General features: G+C 27.3%; 1 protein-coding gene across 1 annotated transcript in view; it reads left to right on the top strand.

Annotated features, from left to right (window-relative positions):
* Positions 1–17982, top strand: part of LOC136989674 (uncharacterized) — a 40223-nt gene that overhangs the window by 5922 nt on the left and 16319 nt on the right. The window contains exons 2-4 of the mRNA XM_067287896.1: positions 5813–5956; positions 14249–14391; positions 17591–17718. Coding sequence (XP_067143997.1) covers positions 5813–5956; positions 14249–14391; positions 17591–17718 — 415 coding nt within the window. The remainder of the gene's footprint in view (positions 1–5812; positions 5957–14248; positions 14392–17590; positions 17719–17982) is intronic.

Raw genomic sequence — 17982 nt, 5'->3', positions numbered from 1 at the left:
AAAAATTTATTAAAGTTTGCTGGAAACTGCATACAACAATGACAAAAATGCCTTGAATTGAGTTGAAAATTAAAAAAAATGAACTTAGATCAAACTTCTAACTTAGAAGGTAATTTTTGATTTTTTAAATAAAATATAATGCAAAATATTGTAAATTTTTATAAGATTTTAAAAAGCAAAGATGGTCAATACTCCGATCACTCAATCTGTTTCTTATTTTAGTAATGAAAAGTCTTGCTACCAAGAATGCCTTTACCAATTCATTTGATGTGATTGGAATCGTGTTTAATGCATTTAAGAGAAGACAAATATTATGTGTTTTATCTGTATCCTGAAAGATTTCTAGTTCGTTTTCAAGATTGTAGTACTTCTTTTGTTCTCTAGTATTCTTGATTTGTCTACCTCGGCTGCATTAATAGAAAGATCATAGCCCAATAATTCGGCAGTTCGTTTGTCTTTAATAATCAGGTTATGAAGAAAAACTTCATACTTGCAGACTTCGTACTCGTTTGTATCCTTGCTCAATTTGCACAACTTGGTGTTATGCAGTTACTAAGCATGGTTAAAAATTAAGACAGCATAAGCACACTTATTCCAGATATTACTGGTAAAGAATTTTGAGAGTTCTGCCACAAATAAGCTACGTATTGATTATTGACCATTTGTGACCTGCCATAACAAACAAAAGTTAAAAAAAACTAATAAGTAGGTTTAAAATTAATGAATACAAATGTATTCTGACAGTTTATGAGTTACTGATACTTTTTATTTGCAAAATTTCCTCAACCTTAACATAAAATAAGAAAGAAGTGAATTTTTAAAAAATTTGCGGGATTTCCCGGGATAAGAAAAATTTCCCGGGTTAAAAAAACAACTGGGATCCTGGAATCCCATTTGAGAAGTCCTAAACAAAATAAAATTGGTCATTTAATGAGATGGAGTAGATTTCCGTGGCCAGGCCAAATTACGGTTATATTGTTTTTTATCGTTCCTTAAAATTCTGAAAATTGTAGGGTTGCATTGATATACTACTTGGAGATTATTAGCCTTATTAGATTATTAACTCAAATTTCTATACCTTATTATTTTATATGCTAGATACATGGACAATATATTCATCCTATGGCAGAGTAAACCAAATCTACAGCAATTTTTGAAAGCGATCAATGATAATCCCGACAGATTATTCCTACATTTAGACCAGGAGAGTGAAACTACAGTAAGACCCTGGATAATGCTGCCTCGATTGATGCTGATTCAATATAACTCAGTCTGCTTGGAGCATAAAAAAAGGCTCAAAATTTACGCTGGCAAATTATCATGGCATTCCGTTGATTCATATATAATACGATTATTTATGAACACGAACCAATCAGTAAAAGGTGGAAATTCATCGTAGTGCTGTACTTTCCTTAAATCTAAGTTTGTTTTGTGCAATTTTAGAAAAACTATAACATCATGGATGCCATAAGCAATATCAACTTCGCTTGGCAAGAATTAACCGATGAATGCATGAATGGAGTGTAGAAGTTATGGCTGGAGGTACCCAAGAATTCTCAACAAGAAGAGATTATTGTTATATCGTTAGGTTGACCAAATTGTCAACCTAATCGGTAAAGCAGGACTAGTAGGAGATGTAGATGAACAGGATATTGAGGAGTTACTGCAGGTTTCTGGTGAGAGCCTTACCAAAGACGACTTTCAAGAACTGGCAGAACAAGGAATTCATGTAGAACTGGAAAATAGTGATTCTGAAAATGAAAAACCCAGAGAATTTCTCTACAGATTTCCTTAGTAAAAGTTTGGTAACAATAACCGAAATTGTTGATCAAATTGTAGCGAATGATCCAGATTTTGAAAGGAGTGCAAAAGCAAAATGAAGAGTTTTAGATACGATCTTCTGCTACCAACATTTGCTTAAGGAAAGATAAAAAGCGACAAAAGAAACTACACAACTATATTGCAAAAACCAAGATTTTCAGAAAAGCCAGGACCTTTGTCACAAAAAATGAGCTTTACATTTGTGTGCATATGATTGTGTTATTTAACATATGTTATTATGCAAATTAATATAAAAATAACTTAAAATTAAAGTAAAATCTGTTTATTTTTGGTTGCATGTTCCCCTTTCCCTATTTAATGTGTGTTAAAATGACCTCGTTTAATGCTGTTTTGTTTAGCACTTTGTCATCTAGGAATGCATCCCCCTCATTAAGTGGGGTCTTACTGTACTGTAAATTTTTTGGACATTTCCATTGCTTGCAAACATGGAGAAATTTGGACCAACGTATACAGAAAACCATGTTTTCAACCCATTTTAATTCTACATAACTCTGTCGATCCTTTTTCACATCAAACTGGCAGCCTTTAGATCCTGGACAAGAAGAGTTTATATGCATTGTACAAGCATAAATGACATAGTAACAGAGCTAAATTACATCTTAAGGATTGCAGAACAACAGAGATTCCCGAGGGAAATGATAGAGAAGTTAATCACAACCTTTCAAGCAACAAAACATCAGCATATCTCATTGGACTGAAAACAAAGGATGATTTTAAATTATATCACATTTTTAAGGGGAATACATAAGAAGGCAGCCAAGGATAATAATCTCCAAGTAGTATATCGACGCAACGCAAGTAGTATATTCAGAATTTTAAGAAAAGATGATAAACAATATAACCATAATTAGGCCATGGAAATCTACTCCATCCCATTAAATGACCAACGTTTCGAATCTAAACTAGTCTGTGGGTGCCAAGATGTGCAACTTACAATGATGACTCAAGGAGCATAAATATACAATTGATAAGAAGCTTGATAACACCATGTTATCAGCTTACACATGGCAACAGGACATTCATGTCCAATGGGAGCAGGCATCAATTATCAAACAAACAACAAATATATATATGATGAAATATCTTGAAAGATTGGAGATTTTTAAAGCACACAAAAGAACCGGTTGTATCAACCATAGAGATGTAGACACATTGGCTACTGCATGGTGGTCTTTTTATAAAGATTAATTTTTATTAAGAGACATTTATTTGTTATTTGTTTTATTTCTATAATTATTTATTTTATTGTCCACAACTACATTTTCAGTTATTTATTTATGCATTTATTTTGGAATTCTCATTTTCATTTTATTTTTAAATTTATGTTCTATTTTCAAGTTCTATTTTATTGTAACTGAGGAAGATCGGTTAAAACGATCAAAAACATTTTTATTTTAGTAAATTTTATTTGCTGGATTGTTAAAGGTGTGTTTTTTATTGTATTCTATTTATCCAGTATATACAATATATGAGTAAGAGCATTTTTAGAAAATGTCAAAGGACATGCTGGATCCTTTTCTAACAACTGCACCTTGGCAACTGTATAAGTTTGATCTTGTGGCTGTTATTGGCACACAATGTAATTGGCACACCAAGTGTCATGCTTTCAATGGCTGCTGTGAAGGTGTAGGGTATTGGGTTTGGGTATTAAATACTAATATTCTTAATATATTCTTAGAAAGATATATTACTCTGTTTTATAATTTTTGCTATAATTTTTATTAAAACTTTTATATATTAGTTGTTATTGAATTGAATAAATTTTAAGTCTTAATCAGTTTATTTAGTGTTACAGTAAAACCTTGATTTAAAGGACAAAATTTCTGGTCCATATGCCATATGTGAAAATTAATACCCTTTTAGTTTTAAAACGTTAAATTAAGAAATTATTTTTTTTTCAAATCCAAGGATCATCGCTCATAATGTGTATTTTCCAAAAAATGTTTGTTTTTTGGAGAATACACATTATGGTTTAGTTTTTTGAAGAAATTTGTATAATTCGAAAACTGGGTTTTCCAAAACAAAAAAACCGGTTTTTGAGCCTATACCTAAAACATAAAAATTAGTTAATTATTTGATTAAGAACATCAACATTTTGACACAAAACCATCTCTGGCATAAAATGGGAATATTATTAAATACTAAGTTTCATAAAACTAACTACAAAACAAAAAATCCCCCTACACCTAAAATTCAGCCAATTTGGCTCAGTTTAAGCTCTGAATGAGATGGTTGGGACCTTATCAGAGCTGTAGAGCATATCCATAGGAGCAAAAAAGTCAAAGGAACATACTTCTACTAGCGACCTTTTGCGAATATAGCCCTTCAAAATCGGATTTCTCGAGATCAATTACACAAATATCTTCAAAAACTTGAAAAAGTGACTTTGTCTATCCCTAGGACATTAAACAAGTAGTTTTTAGTATTAGAGGGTACAAACAGAATAATGAAAAATTTTGATTTATAATTTAATTGTGAAATCCGAATTTTAGCTAGTTTTTCCAAATTAATTATTCTTATGATTTTGGAAAGTGGACAACAGAATTTGTGGGAAATTTTATAATTCTTCCTATTAAGGCAACTGGTCTCACTCTGTAACATCGTAAAATTTACCCTTACCATCTGAATTCGGCATTTTCTCCCATCCAGACAACAATTTCGTGACATAGTTCCCACGATGAATCTATAAAAACTGAGTCTTCCCCCCCTCAAGGGAGTCTCATTTGATCTGCAGTCAAACGTGCTGAGTAATGAACCTCGGGTTACTTATTCCTCGTAGTTGCGAACAATCGACTGAGTGCCTCGTGGATAACCAGTGCCCTGACCTGGAACCATGTAGGACCTTCTTCAGCCGAAAGTTCCTTCCGAAATTTCAAAGAGGTATGATCACTGATTATTGTAACTCTCTCTCAACCTCTTACATGTACTAGAGAATTAGCTTTACGTAGAGAGCTTAGAGTTGTAACTAATTAATTTTTTCGTTGATTTCAATAAATATTGTTTTGTTGTTAAAATAGTGTCTTTACTCAACTGTCTGCCACACCTTATCGTCGACTCCACTGACCTCCTCTACTTGCATAACACGTAACAAAACATAACCGCCATCCTTGACAAGTGCGTAGGTCAATGACCTGTTGCCAGAAGGAGCAGTCAGACTTCCTCCAACCTCCCCGGCTCACATAATGCTTTAAAGACAATTAAACCCAGCTCAGTGGCAAGTGACAGTTTTTTCTGTTTCTGGTAATTTTGTGAGCAAAATAAGAACACTGTTGAGCAGTAGACCTGTAGATGTTCTTTGCTTTCTAAAGTCATATTTTCTTAGGAAAAATAAGAAATAAAATAATATTTTGCAGGCATTCATTGTTGTTCTTTTTTTTAATGGTTTTCTATGGAGTAAATTTTATATTTTAATGTAATATTCTAGCATTTTTTTGTTTTGTTTTGTGACATCGGTTGATTATATTTTGTTATATTCTTGAAATGTTATGAATATTAAATACATTAAAAAGTTTTAAAATAAGTTGTAAATATCTCTTATTTCCTTTTTTTTGGGTAAAAATTCGAAAACTGGTTTTAACCGGTTTCATAGAAAAGTTGAGATTCGAAAACCGATGTTTTAAAAAGTCGGTTTTTGTATAAACCCTAATAGAAAACTTTTATCAGAAATTAAATTTTTCATGCATACTTAATTTTAATTACACAAACATATCCACATAAGTAAAAACAGATAAAATAATAAATTTGTTAATTTTTTAAACTCAGACACATGCACTCAGAAAATCTACTTCATATTATGGATTTTCAGCTTTAACAGACACCCCTCACCCAAATTAGTCCATTAAATTGAGATTTTACTATATGTAAAAACTATTTACTTGGTATGATTAATATGAATTTTATATAAGTTTTATGTTTTATACATAAAATTTTGAAGTGACTTTTCACATTGGATTAATTTATTTTATTCTAGAGAGTACATCCAACATTATTAGAAAAAGCAAGAAACAAGAGAACCAGAGTAGGTCTAAGAAAATGGCCAGATGTTTCAATATCTTCCCAGGATAATGTGCCTTTATATTTGACTGGAAACAGTTCAAATGTTTCACAGAATGAGGTTTGAATTTTGTATTAATTCATTTCATTATTAATAACATAAAATTGCTTTAACATTTATTAAATAAATCAAGTTAATTCTCTGATTAAAGACTAATCAAAAATGATTATTTTCATTTTTTTTTGCTCATTAAAAAGTTCATCTTTTAAAATTAGGTAAATATTAGATGTAACAACAAGCTACTTTGACATTTCACTGATAGATATTTTTCCATGATGTCTGAGTTTAAGAACTTTTTAAGACACTAATGTAAATATTTAAAATTATTTGTTATAGTTTGTAATATATATTAGTTTAAAGCCCAATTTTAGTTCTGAACAGTAATAGTAGTAGTAGTAGTAGTAGTAGTAGTAGTAGGTTGTTGAATTCTGTTAAGTTTGCTCTGATTACATTTAACAAGATGTCCTATTTTGTTTATATTGTTATTTAATTCAACTACCTTTTATCTTGAAGTAGCTTTTATAAAGAATTATGATCTAATACATGTCTCTGAAGTTAAATTCATAAATCAGCTACTTTGATACTCTATGTTGGTATTGCACTATAAATCAGTTCTATGAATGGATAAATCTAATCTTATACTGTATATTTTAATTTCTAAGATATTATAAATAAATAAGAACTGCATCTTTTTTGTATATAACTTATCACCTATTGAATCAATAATATAGATGAGGTTCAGGATGAACCATATAAGTTGAGACATCAGCATATCCCGGAAATAAAACATCTAACAAGTAAGACAAAAATGCTGTAAACAACAGCTATTTGATTGTAAAAGAGAAATGAAACCACATTACTGAATTTTAATTTGGTGGACATCTCTAAGGTTAGTTGAAGATCACCTTGTAAATAACAAGCACAATTGTTTTTAATGGCATCTTACTTAATGTAAAAAAGAACAAATGACTTTTGCTAGAAACACTTTTCCTTTTTTTTATTTTATTTTTTACATGAAGTAAGATGCCATTAAAAACAATAGTGCTTCTTATTTACAAGGTGAGTTTTAACTAATCTTGAAGATGTCCACTAAATTAAAATTCAGTAATATGATTTCTTTTCCCTTTCACAACCAAACAATTATTACTTACAACATTTTTGACTTGGATGTTTTGTTTGTGGGATATTCCAGTAGCTCAACATAAATGGTTTTCTCTGTATATGAAATATTTATTTTGATCTATTATCTGAATTATTTCATTTATTTACATATTGGGTTGTTTGGAAAGTAATTTCGTTTTTTTCCATAGAAAAATAAATGCAATATTCTTATAATAAATAAATATTTTATTGAATTATATATTTACCATTTTGGTCAAATACCTGTTGTCATTGTTTCTGGTAGTAGCATGATTTCACATTCATAAAAATTTTGATCGTTGTTTACAAAAAACTGATCCAAGTGATTTTTGACATTGTCATTTCAAGTAAATGTCTTACAGTTAAAAAAAATTTGTATAGACCAGAACAAGTAATAATCTGAGTGTGCCTGATCTGGCAAATATGGTTGGTGTGATAACACATCCCATCTAAGCTATAACAGTTTCTGACAAGTTACCAAACTTGTGTAAAATTTTGTATTATCATGGCAAAACACTACACTTTGTTTGTTGATCAATTCTGGCCTTTTCTGTTTGATGATATTACTCAATTTGTTTACTCGATGGCAGTACACTTTCAAGTCAATTGTTAAATTGTCTGGTAAAAGCTCAAAAAAAAATTTCTTTAAAATCCAATCATAGAGAGCATCTCTCGCTAATAACATGTGGAACCCATATGTCGAGCTTTGAAATGAAACCAATTCGTTTTAAGTAATAATAAATGGTTCAATTTAACAGATTTAATCTCTTAGTGATTTCACGTGTTGTTATACGGCAGATTGCTTCAATCAGTACCTTTATTTTGTTTTCATTGGCTTCAAATGGCCATCCAGAATGTGGTGTATCTTTGATGTTAAAATTGCCAGAATGCAATTTTGTAAACCAGTTTTGGCACTGTCTTTCTCTCAATACATCTTCTCCAAACATGTACAGTAATACCCCGAACTTACGTGATAGGTGGGCCGAGCAATTACCGTGCAAGTCGAATTCGTGTAAGTCGGTATAATTTCGCATTTAAATACATACTAATTATTTTTAATTGGGGCCGGAGACTAAAGAAAACAATAATTTAGAAAAAAATGTTTAATAAAATCTGAGATAATACATATGTATAACAAATTATATTATTAAAATCGTAAACTGAAGTTATTTTGATGTAGAAGGCTTCATAAAATCTAACAAATTCATCTGACGGCTCAAAGATTTTTTCTCCCGCAAAATTTTCTCGTAGCATGCTAATAATTTTTTTATTTCTCTCTTTGTAGAAGAAATACGCTCTTCGTTGGAGTCTATATTTTCTAAAATTTGTAATCACATTTCAATTGAACTCAGGCCTTTTGTGAAGTTTTTACAGCTTCTAGAATTTTTTCTTTACCTTTTATAATTGTTCTGATCGTCGATTCTGGTAGATCAAACTTCTTTGCCAATTCACAAATTTTCATTTTTGTATCGAAGTCTTTAATAATGTTATCTTTACATTCCAAAGATAAAGTTTTTTTCTTTTCTTGTTTGATGCAGAAGAATCAGTTCTACTTCATTTGGATGACATAGTAGAGTCTCTCAAGTCTCCATAGATATAACAAACACAGAAATAAATAACACAAAATAAATTGTAGCTATGTGTCGATTCTGTGTGACATGTCTGAACTTGTAAGTTGAGCGATAGTGTGGGGGAAGTGAGTAATCAAGAGATGTGTGGTGCTCAAATAAAAGACAAATCGACGAGATTTGAAAATCACGTAACTCCAGGTTTGCATAAGTCAGGATAGTGTAAGTTGAGGTATTACTGTACCACAATTTTTTCTTGTTTGAACAGCAGTTTGATTTTTTAGTTATAAAAAAGCAAAATATGCTGAAAATGATGCTTTTGATTTTCCATATTTGATAGGTCACTGAAAAAAAAACAATTGTATAGAATCAAACAAAATTTTTTACAAATAAGCCTTAAAATGTCAGCTGCCAAAGTATATAATGAAAATGTGGTTTAAAATAAAATTGGCTGATAAAAATACATCTAATTCCTCTAGTAATAAAAAAAACGAAATTACTTTCCGAACAACCCAATCGATATTTTTTATTTATTGTTGCTTTGTTTTGAAAAGTTCATTAGATGTTTTGAATTTTTCTTTCTTTTAACACAACAACCTAATGTTTGTCTTTAGAACTGTAAAATTCAGAACTGTAAAAGATGTAAACTTTCTTGATCATACTATGTATTTAAATATAAAAACTAAATGGAATTGTTTATATTTTTATTTTTAAAAATAAATTTAATAGAATAATATGCATTGTATTTGGTTCAAATATTTCAAAACCATTGTGAATTTTGTGTAGTTTTAAAATTAAATAAATATAAATGATCTAAATATTAAAATTATTATACCACAATGTAGCCTACATGACCATTAATCATTCTTTGGGACCTGATCATAACCTAGTTATAAAACTTATAGATTTGGTTTATTTATTTGGTATAAAACCATGTTGTTTTTATTATTATGTTAGTGTAAAACAAGTTTACATGCTAGTACTGTAAGTGCTTATTAAAATATTACATGCCAGCAGTCAATATCAATTTCAAACAGTGCAGCTATCTGATAGAGATTAGATTCAAACGAAATAAAAATATTGAAAAAGATGCAAATTATTATAATAGTATATTTTTCCATATTAATAATAATTTTTGTACCCAATTTTAACTGTATTGTTATATCTAAGACATAATTTTATCAGTATCCTTTCTATTTAAAAATAGAACTACAGTAGAGCATTGATTATCCGACTCAATTGGGGACGGGTTGGTCAGATAACTGAAAAGTCGGATAACCAAAAAGTATGAAAAAATACATTATTAGTATTAGGTGTATTAGGTCTGGTTTAAATACTAGCCTCCCTTTCATGGTCGAGCCAGTGCTGCCAGCTAAAACATGCAAAAATTTAACAAAAATAATATTAAAGTAGCCAAGATATAACCAAATATTGTAGCGCCACATCACTAGAAGACATTTGAATTTGCCGACTAGAACGCGGTCGGTTAATCGGGGGTTGGATAATTGATGCTCTACTGTATTTGTAAATTAATTTCATTAATTAGATTATTATGTGTCATGACATCAAATTACATCAAATTTTCAGATATTTATTGTTTAACAGTTATAATATATTAAAATTTGATGGAAAATCTAATATATATTTTTTTAAATATCTGTTAATATTAGTGCAACTAATAAAAGTTAAAAGTTTATATAACTTGGCACCATTTTGCAAGTAAATAAATTATTGTTAATTTCAGAAGTTAACTTTTAATTAATGAAAGTTAGCAATGATTTATTTATTTAATAAACTTAAGCTAGTTATATACAAACATCTCAAAACCCAATATATTAGTAATAAGCCAATGAATACTGGATTAAATTGGGCTACTTTTTCACAATTATTTAAAATTAATTTCTAAATAATTGTGACTAGAGGGAAGCATTAGGTGCTATCTCTTATTAAAATTAATAATTATAATTAAAGTAAATAATTTAGAATATTCTGAAAGAAAAGAATCAACCCAGAGGTTCAGGTAGGGTAACTGGCATACATCTGCACAATAAGTGAAGTTTCAGGTTCAAGACTAATTCTTTTCTCCCAGAATATTCTAAATTATTTGATAAATATTAATTATTATTATTAAACTTAATAAGAGATGGTGCCTAACATCTTCCTCTAGGGAAAAGTGGCCTGATTTAATCCAGTAGTTGTTTGGTTTATAAAGCTAGTAAAGTCCATAAATATGTAAGCACAAAAAACAGATCAAATTAAAAGAAATCTTACTTTAGATAACTAATTTATTATAGAATTATGGTTTTTAGTGCTTTGTGATAATTTTAATTTAGTTCTTATTCACTAAACTCTACTGATATAAATTTAAAAATTTTTTAATAATATAATTCTTTTAAATATCTAGAAAAAAACAAATAATTGACAGAATTGCTGCAATTTCATGCTACACAAGATATATGTTTTATGGAAATGTATTAAACATTCATTAAAGTAAAACTTAGTTATTTCCTTAAAATATTTTTAATATATGATAAACTGTAATTATGAATTTATGATCTACTATTTTAATAATTTTTATTAAAAATTTTTAAATAACATTCTGTCAACTAATTCACTGGAAGTTAATTATTACAGTTTTTGAATTAATATAATTTTTAAAAGTGATTAATAAATTATCACCTGGTGAAAAATTATGCTTACTATAAGTAGAACGATGAGAATGAACATTTTAGTAATGTGATTTTTATAATAAAATTTTATTTTTCAAATTTTAAACAACTGTTATTGAAAAAGTTGCATGGGATGAATAGAAACAGCCATTTTTGTCGTATTTCTATTTAGTCCACAAATCCAAAATCATTACATTGCAAAAAGAAATCAGTGATTATAAAAAAAGTATTCAAAATATTAGAGATCTCAATGAAAATTTAATGAAATGATACTAAGACAATACCCTAACACAATTTTTTAATAAGGTGAGTCATAATACAACTCACACAAAAGAAGTTTATTAAACATCAAAAACATGTATCCAACTACCATAACATTCAAATGAGACTGGTGTCTAAAAATGTTGCTAATGTTACATAATGTCCAAAGAGATATAGGATAGATAAATTTATAATTTGTTGGTTTGTGATCTTTATCAGACATGAACAAAATTTCCATGAAGGTTTGTTTTTTGAAGTACGTTACAAAATTAAAATTTTTTTATGAAAATGTGCAGATGTGAAGAAATTTTTAAGAATTGTCAAGATTTTTTCTGATATACAATAATGTAGCTTTAAAATTTTCTTTTTAAAGTAGATTGAACTATATTCAGAATGAAATTCAAAAATATATTTGTTTTGTTTAAGTATTTCATGAGAAATAAAGCTAAATATAAATTTTTGTGAAATAACTGAAATGTGCTTTTGAAACAAGAAGTGTATTATAATATTTTTCTGAGTTAGAAATATGCTCTCCTTCACGCAGATGTGTTCTTTAGTTTGATTTCAGATGTATTGAATTGATTTATTAATGAAAGTATAATTAAGTTAATTATTTATTATATAAAAGATAAATGTATCTATTTAATTTAATAAATGAAATTTTTTACTACTAGTAACCTTACTAGTTTTTTAATAAACAATTTACTTATTAATTAATTAATTATTATTAATTTATTTATAAAATATTATTTTATAGACTTTTTTTTATAGACAACATCAAAATTTGTAGTTTTGGATTATTTTAAATCTAGAAATTGATAAATCTTTCATTATATTAAAATTTATTTTTAATGCTTCTTATAATATAAATTCTTAATTAAAATTTACTATTACTACTATTGAGTTGTTTTTACTATTTGCAATCCAAAAACGCTTTGGTAAAACAACTAACAGCACATTCTTCATCACATTGGATAAGCTAAAATTGAATGGTGTAATCAAATTTAAAAATTTACATATTTTCTAATTAGTTGTATTGGACAATAATTGTAGATTATCAATAAAAGAGTTCTAAATAAGGAACTAATAAATCAATTAAGCTATTGAAATTTTTTCAGCCATAAAAATTTAGTTCTTTGGATAAAATAAATTCATTCTTTCATAAGTCATTAATCCTTTTCATTCCTAACTTAATTAACCATACTTTGAATAAGCTTTCTATTATAATAATGACAATAATAATAGTGCAGTAGAAAAAATAAATGAATTTCAAACATAACAAAGATGCTATCATATACATCCTGCAGATTATTTTTGAAAACATTTGATGATAAATAATGTACTATTTATCAATGGAAGAAAGTTAATGTCAATTGAGAATAAAGGAATATTATACTTTTGCTTATTTGCAAATTAGTGACTGATGATAAATGTCCAATTCATAAATCTTTAAGCCAGCTCCTGATTAGGGATATTTATGTTAACCATATTAATATTTGTATTAAAAAAGAATAACTAAGCCTGCAATTCCAGAGACTGAGTTGGATTTGTATCATAAAGAAAGTTTTGAATTTTAAAATATTCTTTTTACAATTTTATTTTGGAAAATTACTAATTCAAATCTAGAATATATCTACCAAGTATTATATGCCAGGCTTAAATGTTTGCTGATAGTAATATTATATATTCAAGGAATTATGAATAATTTCCTTTAAAGAAGGAATTATAATTTGTGTTTCTATGTAATATGGATTTCATCAATGTAATATTATTAAAATAAATTTTATGTAGCATTGGTATATTAATGAGTAATTTTAAAATTAGTTACAATCATTACATTCCTAACTTAAATTTTAAAAATTTGACATTTTATTACATACAGGTAAAATTGTAAAGACATAAATTCTTATTTATAATATTATAAAATAAGTCATATGTAAACATTGTATAATCTGATTCTTGATTAATACAATGATCTTCCAGATTCTTTTCTTTCAGAGCTTTCTAAATTAAATATTAATTTATTTATAATTAATATGAGATGGCAACTTAATTGTCTACATCTATGCAAAATTACTTCATATTTAATTATTAAATGTAAAAATAAGTCAATAAATTAATCTTTTTTATATAATTTTTCAGATTAGTATTAATTGTTTTATTTGTTTCGTAAAGAGCATTCATAAATACTTTAGAACCGCAATTATCTGTGCCCCAATTAACCAAGGTTCTGCATTATCTCAGACAAATCTGTAAGTGAATACACTATATTTTTTTATGTTGTAATAAAAAAAAAGAAAGTTTAAAATGATAATATATATTACAAAATTATTTGTTTTTGTTATTATTTATAATTTAACTTCAATGTGAGACAAACAAATTCATATTAAAATGTAACTACAGTAATACACAGTTTTATTTTTAAAAATATTGTACATACTGAATTAACTGTATAATAAATGACATAAAAAATGTTGTTCTATATGATTAAAGTCACTAAGATACAAACATGTTCAAAAGTTATACCATATAAATCTATAATATTTGTAATTTTTAATCCAAAATAGCCATGGCCATCCATTTTGTTTGTGTTTTTAGTTGTCCGAGATAGCATTGGTCCACATTACCTTGGATAATTGGGGTTCTACGATTATTAGAATAATAATGGTTTTCTAAAGTTAACTAAGTTCATAGTGGATTCATTTTTATTACAGGCAGATAATGTTATTGTCAACTATATAGTAAGTGACATAAATCCTTTATCAGTTATGGAAAAACCATCTTCTAAAAACTTTATCAAAGAATTTTCAAAAGGATCAAACAGTGTAGTGCCTTCTCAAAAAAATGTGTATTCAAGGTATGTGCTAAGTAAAATAAATGAATAATAACTTAGTTATTAGATTTATGTTTTAATATCTTTATAATCACAATAAAAACATAAGAATACATTCATAAAAATTCTATGAAATTATTCTTAATTTCATAAATTAAATTTCTTAAATTTTTTTATTTATTATAAGCCACATGCCTCTAAATATTCTATAAACAGTTAAATATTAGTTTATTGAAAACTTTCACATTGACAAAGCAGAGTATGCAGTGGCCCATACATGAGATGACGTCTGTTACGAATAGTGAGATCAGCAAGAGATTGCACTTGGTTCTGTCACCATTTTAAGGGAGATAGGGTGACTTTAAGGTTTCCATCCAGCTAGCTTGACTGGTAAACTGTATTCTGTATCTACTGTATACTCTGTCTGTGTGTGTGTTTGTGTGTGTGTATATGTATGTATGTATATATATATATATATATATTAAGAGCAAATGTTCTGTCACCGCCACACACAAATAATGTAAATTTAAAAATTAATTTGAGTACAATTTGAAAATTTCAAAATAACTTTTAAATGGCTTTTAAAAACTGTTTTAATTTTAATTATTTTGATTTTAGTATTGGTTTTGGTGTAAAGGTCAGAGTTTTAATTATTATTATTTTTTATTTTAATTATTATTTTTAATAATTTTTATTTCTTTGATTTTGCCTGCAGTTTTTGAATCCTTAATTACAGTTTTTAAAATTAATTGCAACTCTTTTTTTTCAACATAACTATAGAAATTGTTTTAGTGTTGTTTCATACAAAAGATAATCACATTTAAATTTATTTTAAGTTTTTAGTCATTTCATTAATTTTTGTTTCTCAAATTGTTTTTAAAATTTTTAATAATAAGCGAGTAAACATTGATTGAACTATCGGGTTATCTAGTTTCAAATCATTGACAAAAATGTTTAAGTGTAGGCAAAACAGTAAAATGTAAACAAAATTATATTTTAATTGAAAAATATTATATGAAATTATTTTTAATATTTAGTATTTATGTTTAATAATATAATAAATATAATTACAACTTTTAACAAAGATTAAACTTTGCTTCAGTCCTTCATTCCGTTGTTTGCACCATCTGCAGTTCATAAAATCACAAAACTCTCAGAGACGACCTTTCCTTGTAGGCTACTGCCTCCGTAGTAAAAAATGTAAAGTATGATAAAAGCGTCATCTGGTGTTCTAGCCACAATCACAATAATGCATTTTAAGTAAAATTAAAAATAAATTTAACATGGCCAACGGTAATTTATGTTTAATAATATAATATTAAATATAATATAATATTTAATATGTTTACTTTTAATGATAAAATGGCTATCTCATTATAATTATGAAAGTTTTTGTTATGATTCACAAATGATGTCATAATACATTAAATTTTAAAATGCAATTTGTGCAATTCTGAGTAAAAAATACTCATTTGTGCTAAGTTTAATGTTTTGGGTTTTAAAAATTGATTTTTCAAGATGAGTCAGTCTCATCAGTCTCAACATTCGTGGCTCAAGAGAATAAGTTCAAAAATCAGTTAACTCATGATGATGATATTTATTCAGCTCATTGCATCATTTGCAGAACCTTATTTAGTATTAAATACAGTAGAGTGTCGTTTATCCGAATCAATTCGAGACTGGGTCATTCAGATAACTTATTTTTCGGATAACCAATTATGTATGAAAAAATATATTAACCTATCCCATGTTGAAATTTTTCTCCGTTGCGTATCGCTACGTGTTGAATTTTCGTCAGTGTTAAGCCCAATGTAAATTTTTTAAAATAATAATTGTGGCTATTATATTGTTAAATATTATTTCTTTATTTTGTACAAACAAAATAAATATATTGAAAAATATAAAAACAAAAAAAATTATATTTTGGAAGTTAATCTAGTATCAAAAATGTTCGATTCAGCATGACACAGTCCGACTGAAATGCTTTCTGTTAACTGTCATTTTGATTGATTGGCTTTTGGATAAACGACGCTCTACTGTATAAGGAAAATAAATCATTTATGAGCCATGTCCATTGCGAGAAGCATGAAAAAAGTGCATCATCTCATTTACTTCCCCCGCTCGTTGCATTTCCCAATAACGATGAGATTGTTGAGTAAAAAGGGATTTAACTGTAATTTGCGTGAGGGTGTTGCAATATTAACTTCATCTGAAATAAGATTACAAACTTATTTTGTAGTACACAATAAAAGCATGCATATCTACATATAAACGGAGAATTTTCACGTTTCTTTCAAAAGATTGATTCTGGATTTTCCGATTGTTTTCCATTCTTAACCTTGATGTTTATTAATTAATAAAAGTACTGTGCTTTTAATGTAAATTATTAATTTTTCTAAGCTAAACTAAACTTTAGAAAGTATTCAAAAGAATCGGAAAGAAATTTTGGTACAATCCTATCACTAATGTGAACTGATGAAGAACAACTAAGTAAGATTTTTCTAAAATCCAGAAATTCATGTTTTTCAATAGTCTCATAACTATTAATAGTCAATTATTTACAGTTATCTTGATTATTATTACTGCAACTATAAATTTCCATTTCGTTAAGTTTAATGTTATATTTGTCTTACAGAACATTAAATGTCAAAATACCTTTCCTATAAGTTAGTTCAGGAAATATTGTTGGCAAACATCAATATTTGATAAACTGATTTTCATTATTGAGTTAAGTTTGTTAAATTATTGTATGTATAAATTTAATTAATATATTCATTCATTTGTATTATTAATTGTTCATGAACGCTAAAACCTTTTTATCAACCTTATCCTGACTTCAGCCAGGTTCACAATGCAGTGGCCAGGTGGTGAAAAATGGGGCTTGGCATATTCAGGACAGATCACTTCCTGAGGTTTTTTGATCTATCCAAATTCATTTCCAACTTTCCCAGAGTCATAGGCTGACTGCTTCAGCTATTTGGCCATAATTTTAGCAAATTTAATAATAATAAAATTAATAATTAACAAATAAATAATGAAAATAATATTTGAATTTTTGTTAAAATCTTGCTATTATTGTATGAGTATAATGTGAAACAATGAACAAGGATATATACAATATATGTAAATTTTTATTATTTTGAGCATATTTACTTTTTTAGAAGATAAATTTTAAAAAATAATTTGAATTTGATTAAAATAACTATAGCTTATTTGATTTCAGAAATGGTACATTATGGAAACATACATCAAATAAAATTCTTCCACCTGATAAAAATCCAAATGAATTAAGGAAAAGACTTTTAAAATTGAAAAGAGAGTATTATGAAATAAAACGTTATTTAAAATTTAGTAAGTACATTTATTATATAAATTTTTTAAGCCTAAGAACTTTCTAAGAAAAAAAAAATTGTTTCTAAATATTTTGCTTTATAGTTATCAATAGTTTAGTGATTTGTATTAATTTTCAACATTATACAATAATACACTTTTTGTATTTTATAATTTGCTGTAATTGTTTATTATATAAACTAACTAATGTACTCAGCAATACTTGGGTTAACATAAGAAAAAAATCAAATAGGATCAAGAAGTACATATGATTTTGTTTAACAT

This window comes from Centruroides vittatus, unplaced genomic scaffold, assembly GCF_030686945.1.
Source record: "Centruroides vittatus isolate TY-2023 unplaced genomic scaffold, ASM3068694v2 scaffold_752, whole genome shotgun sequence".
NCBI lineage: Eukaryota > Metazoa > Arthropoda > Arachnida > Scorpiones > Buthidae > Centruroides > Centruroides vittatus.
This window is presented reverse-complemented; position numbering and strand designations above follow the sequence as displayed.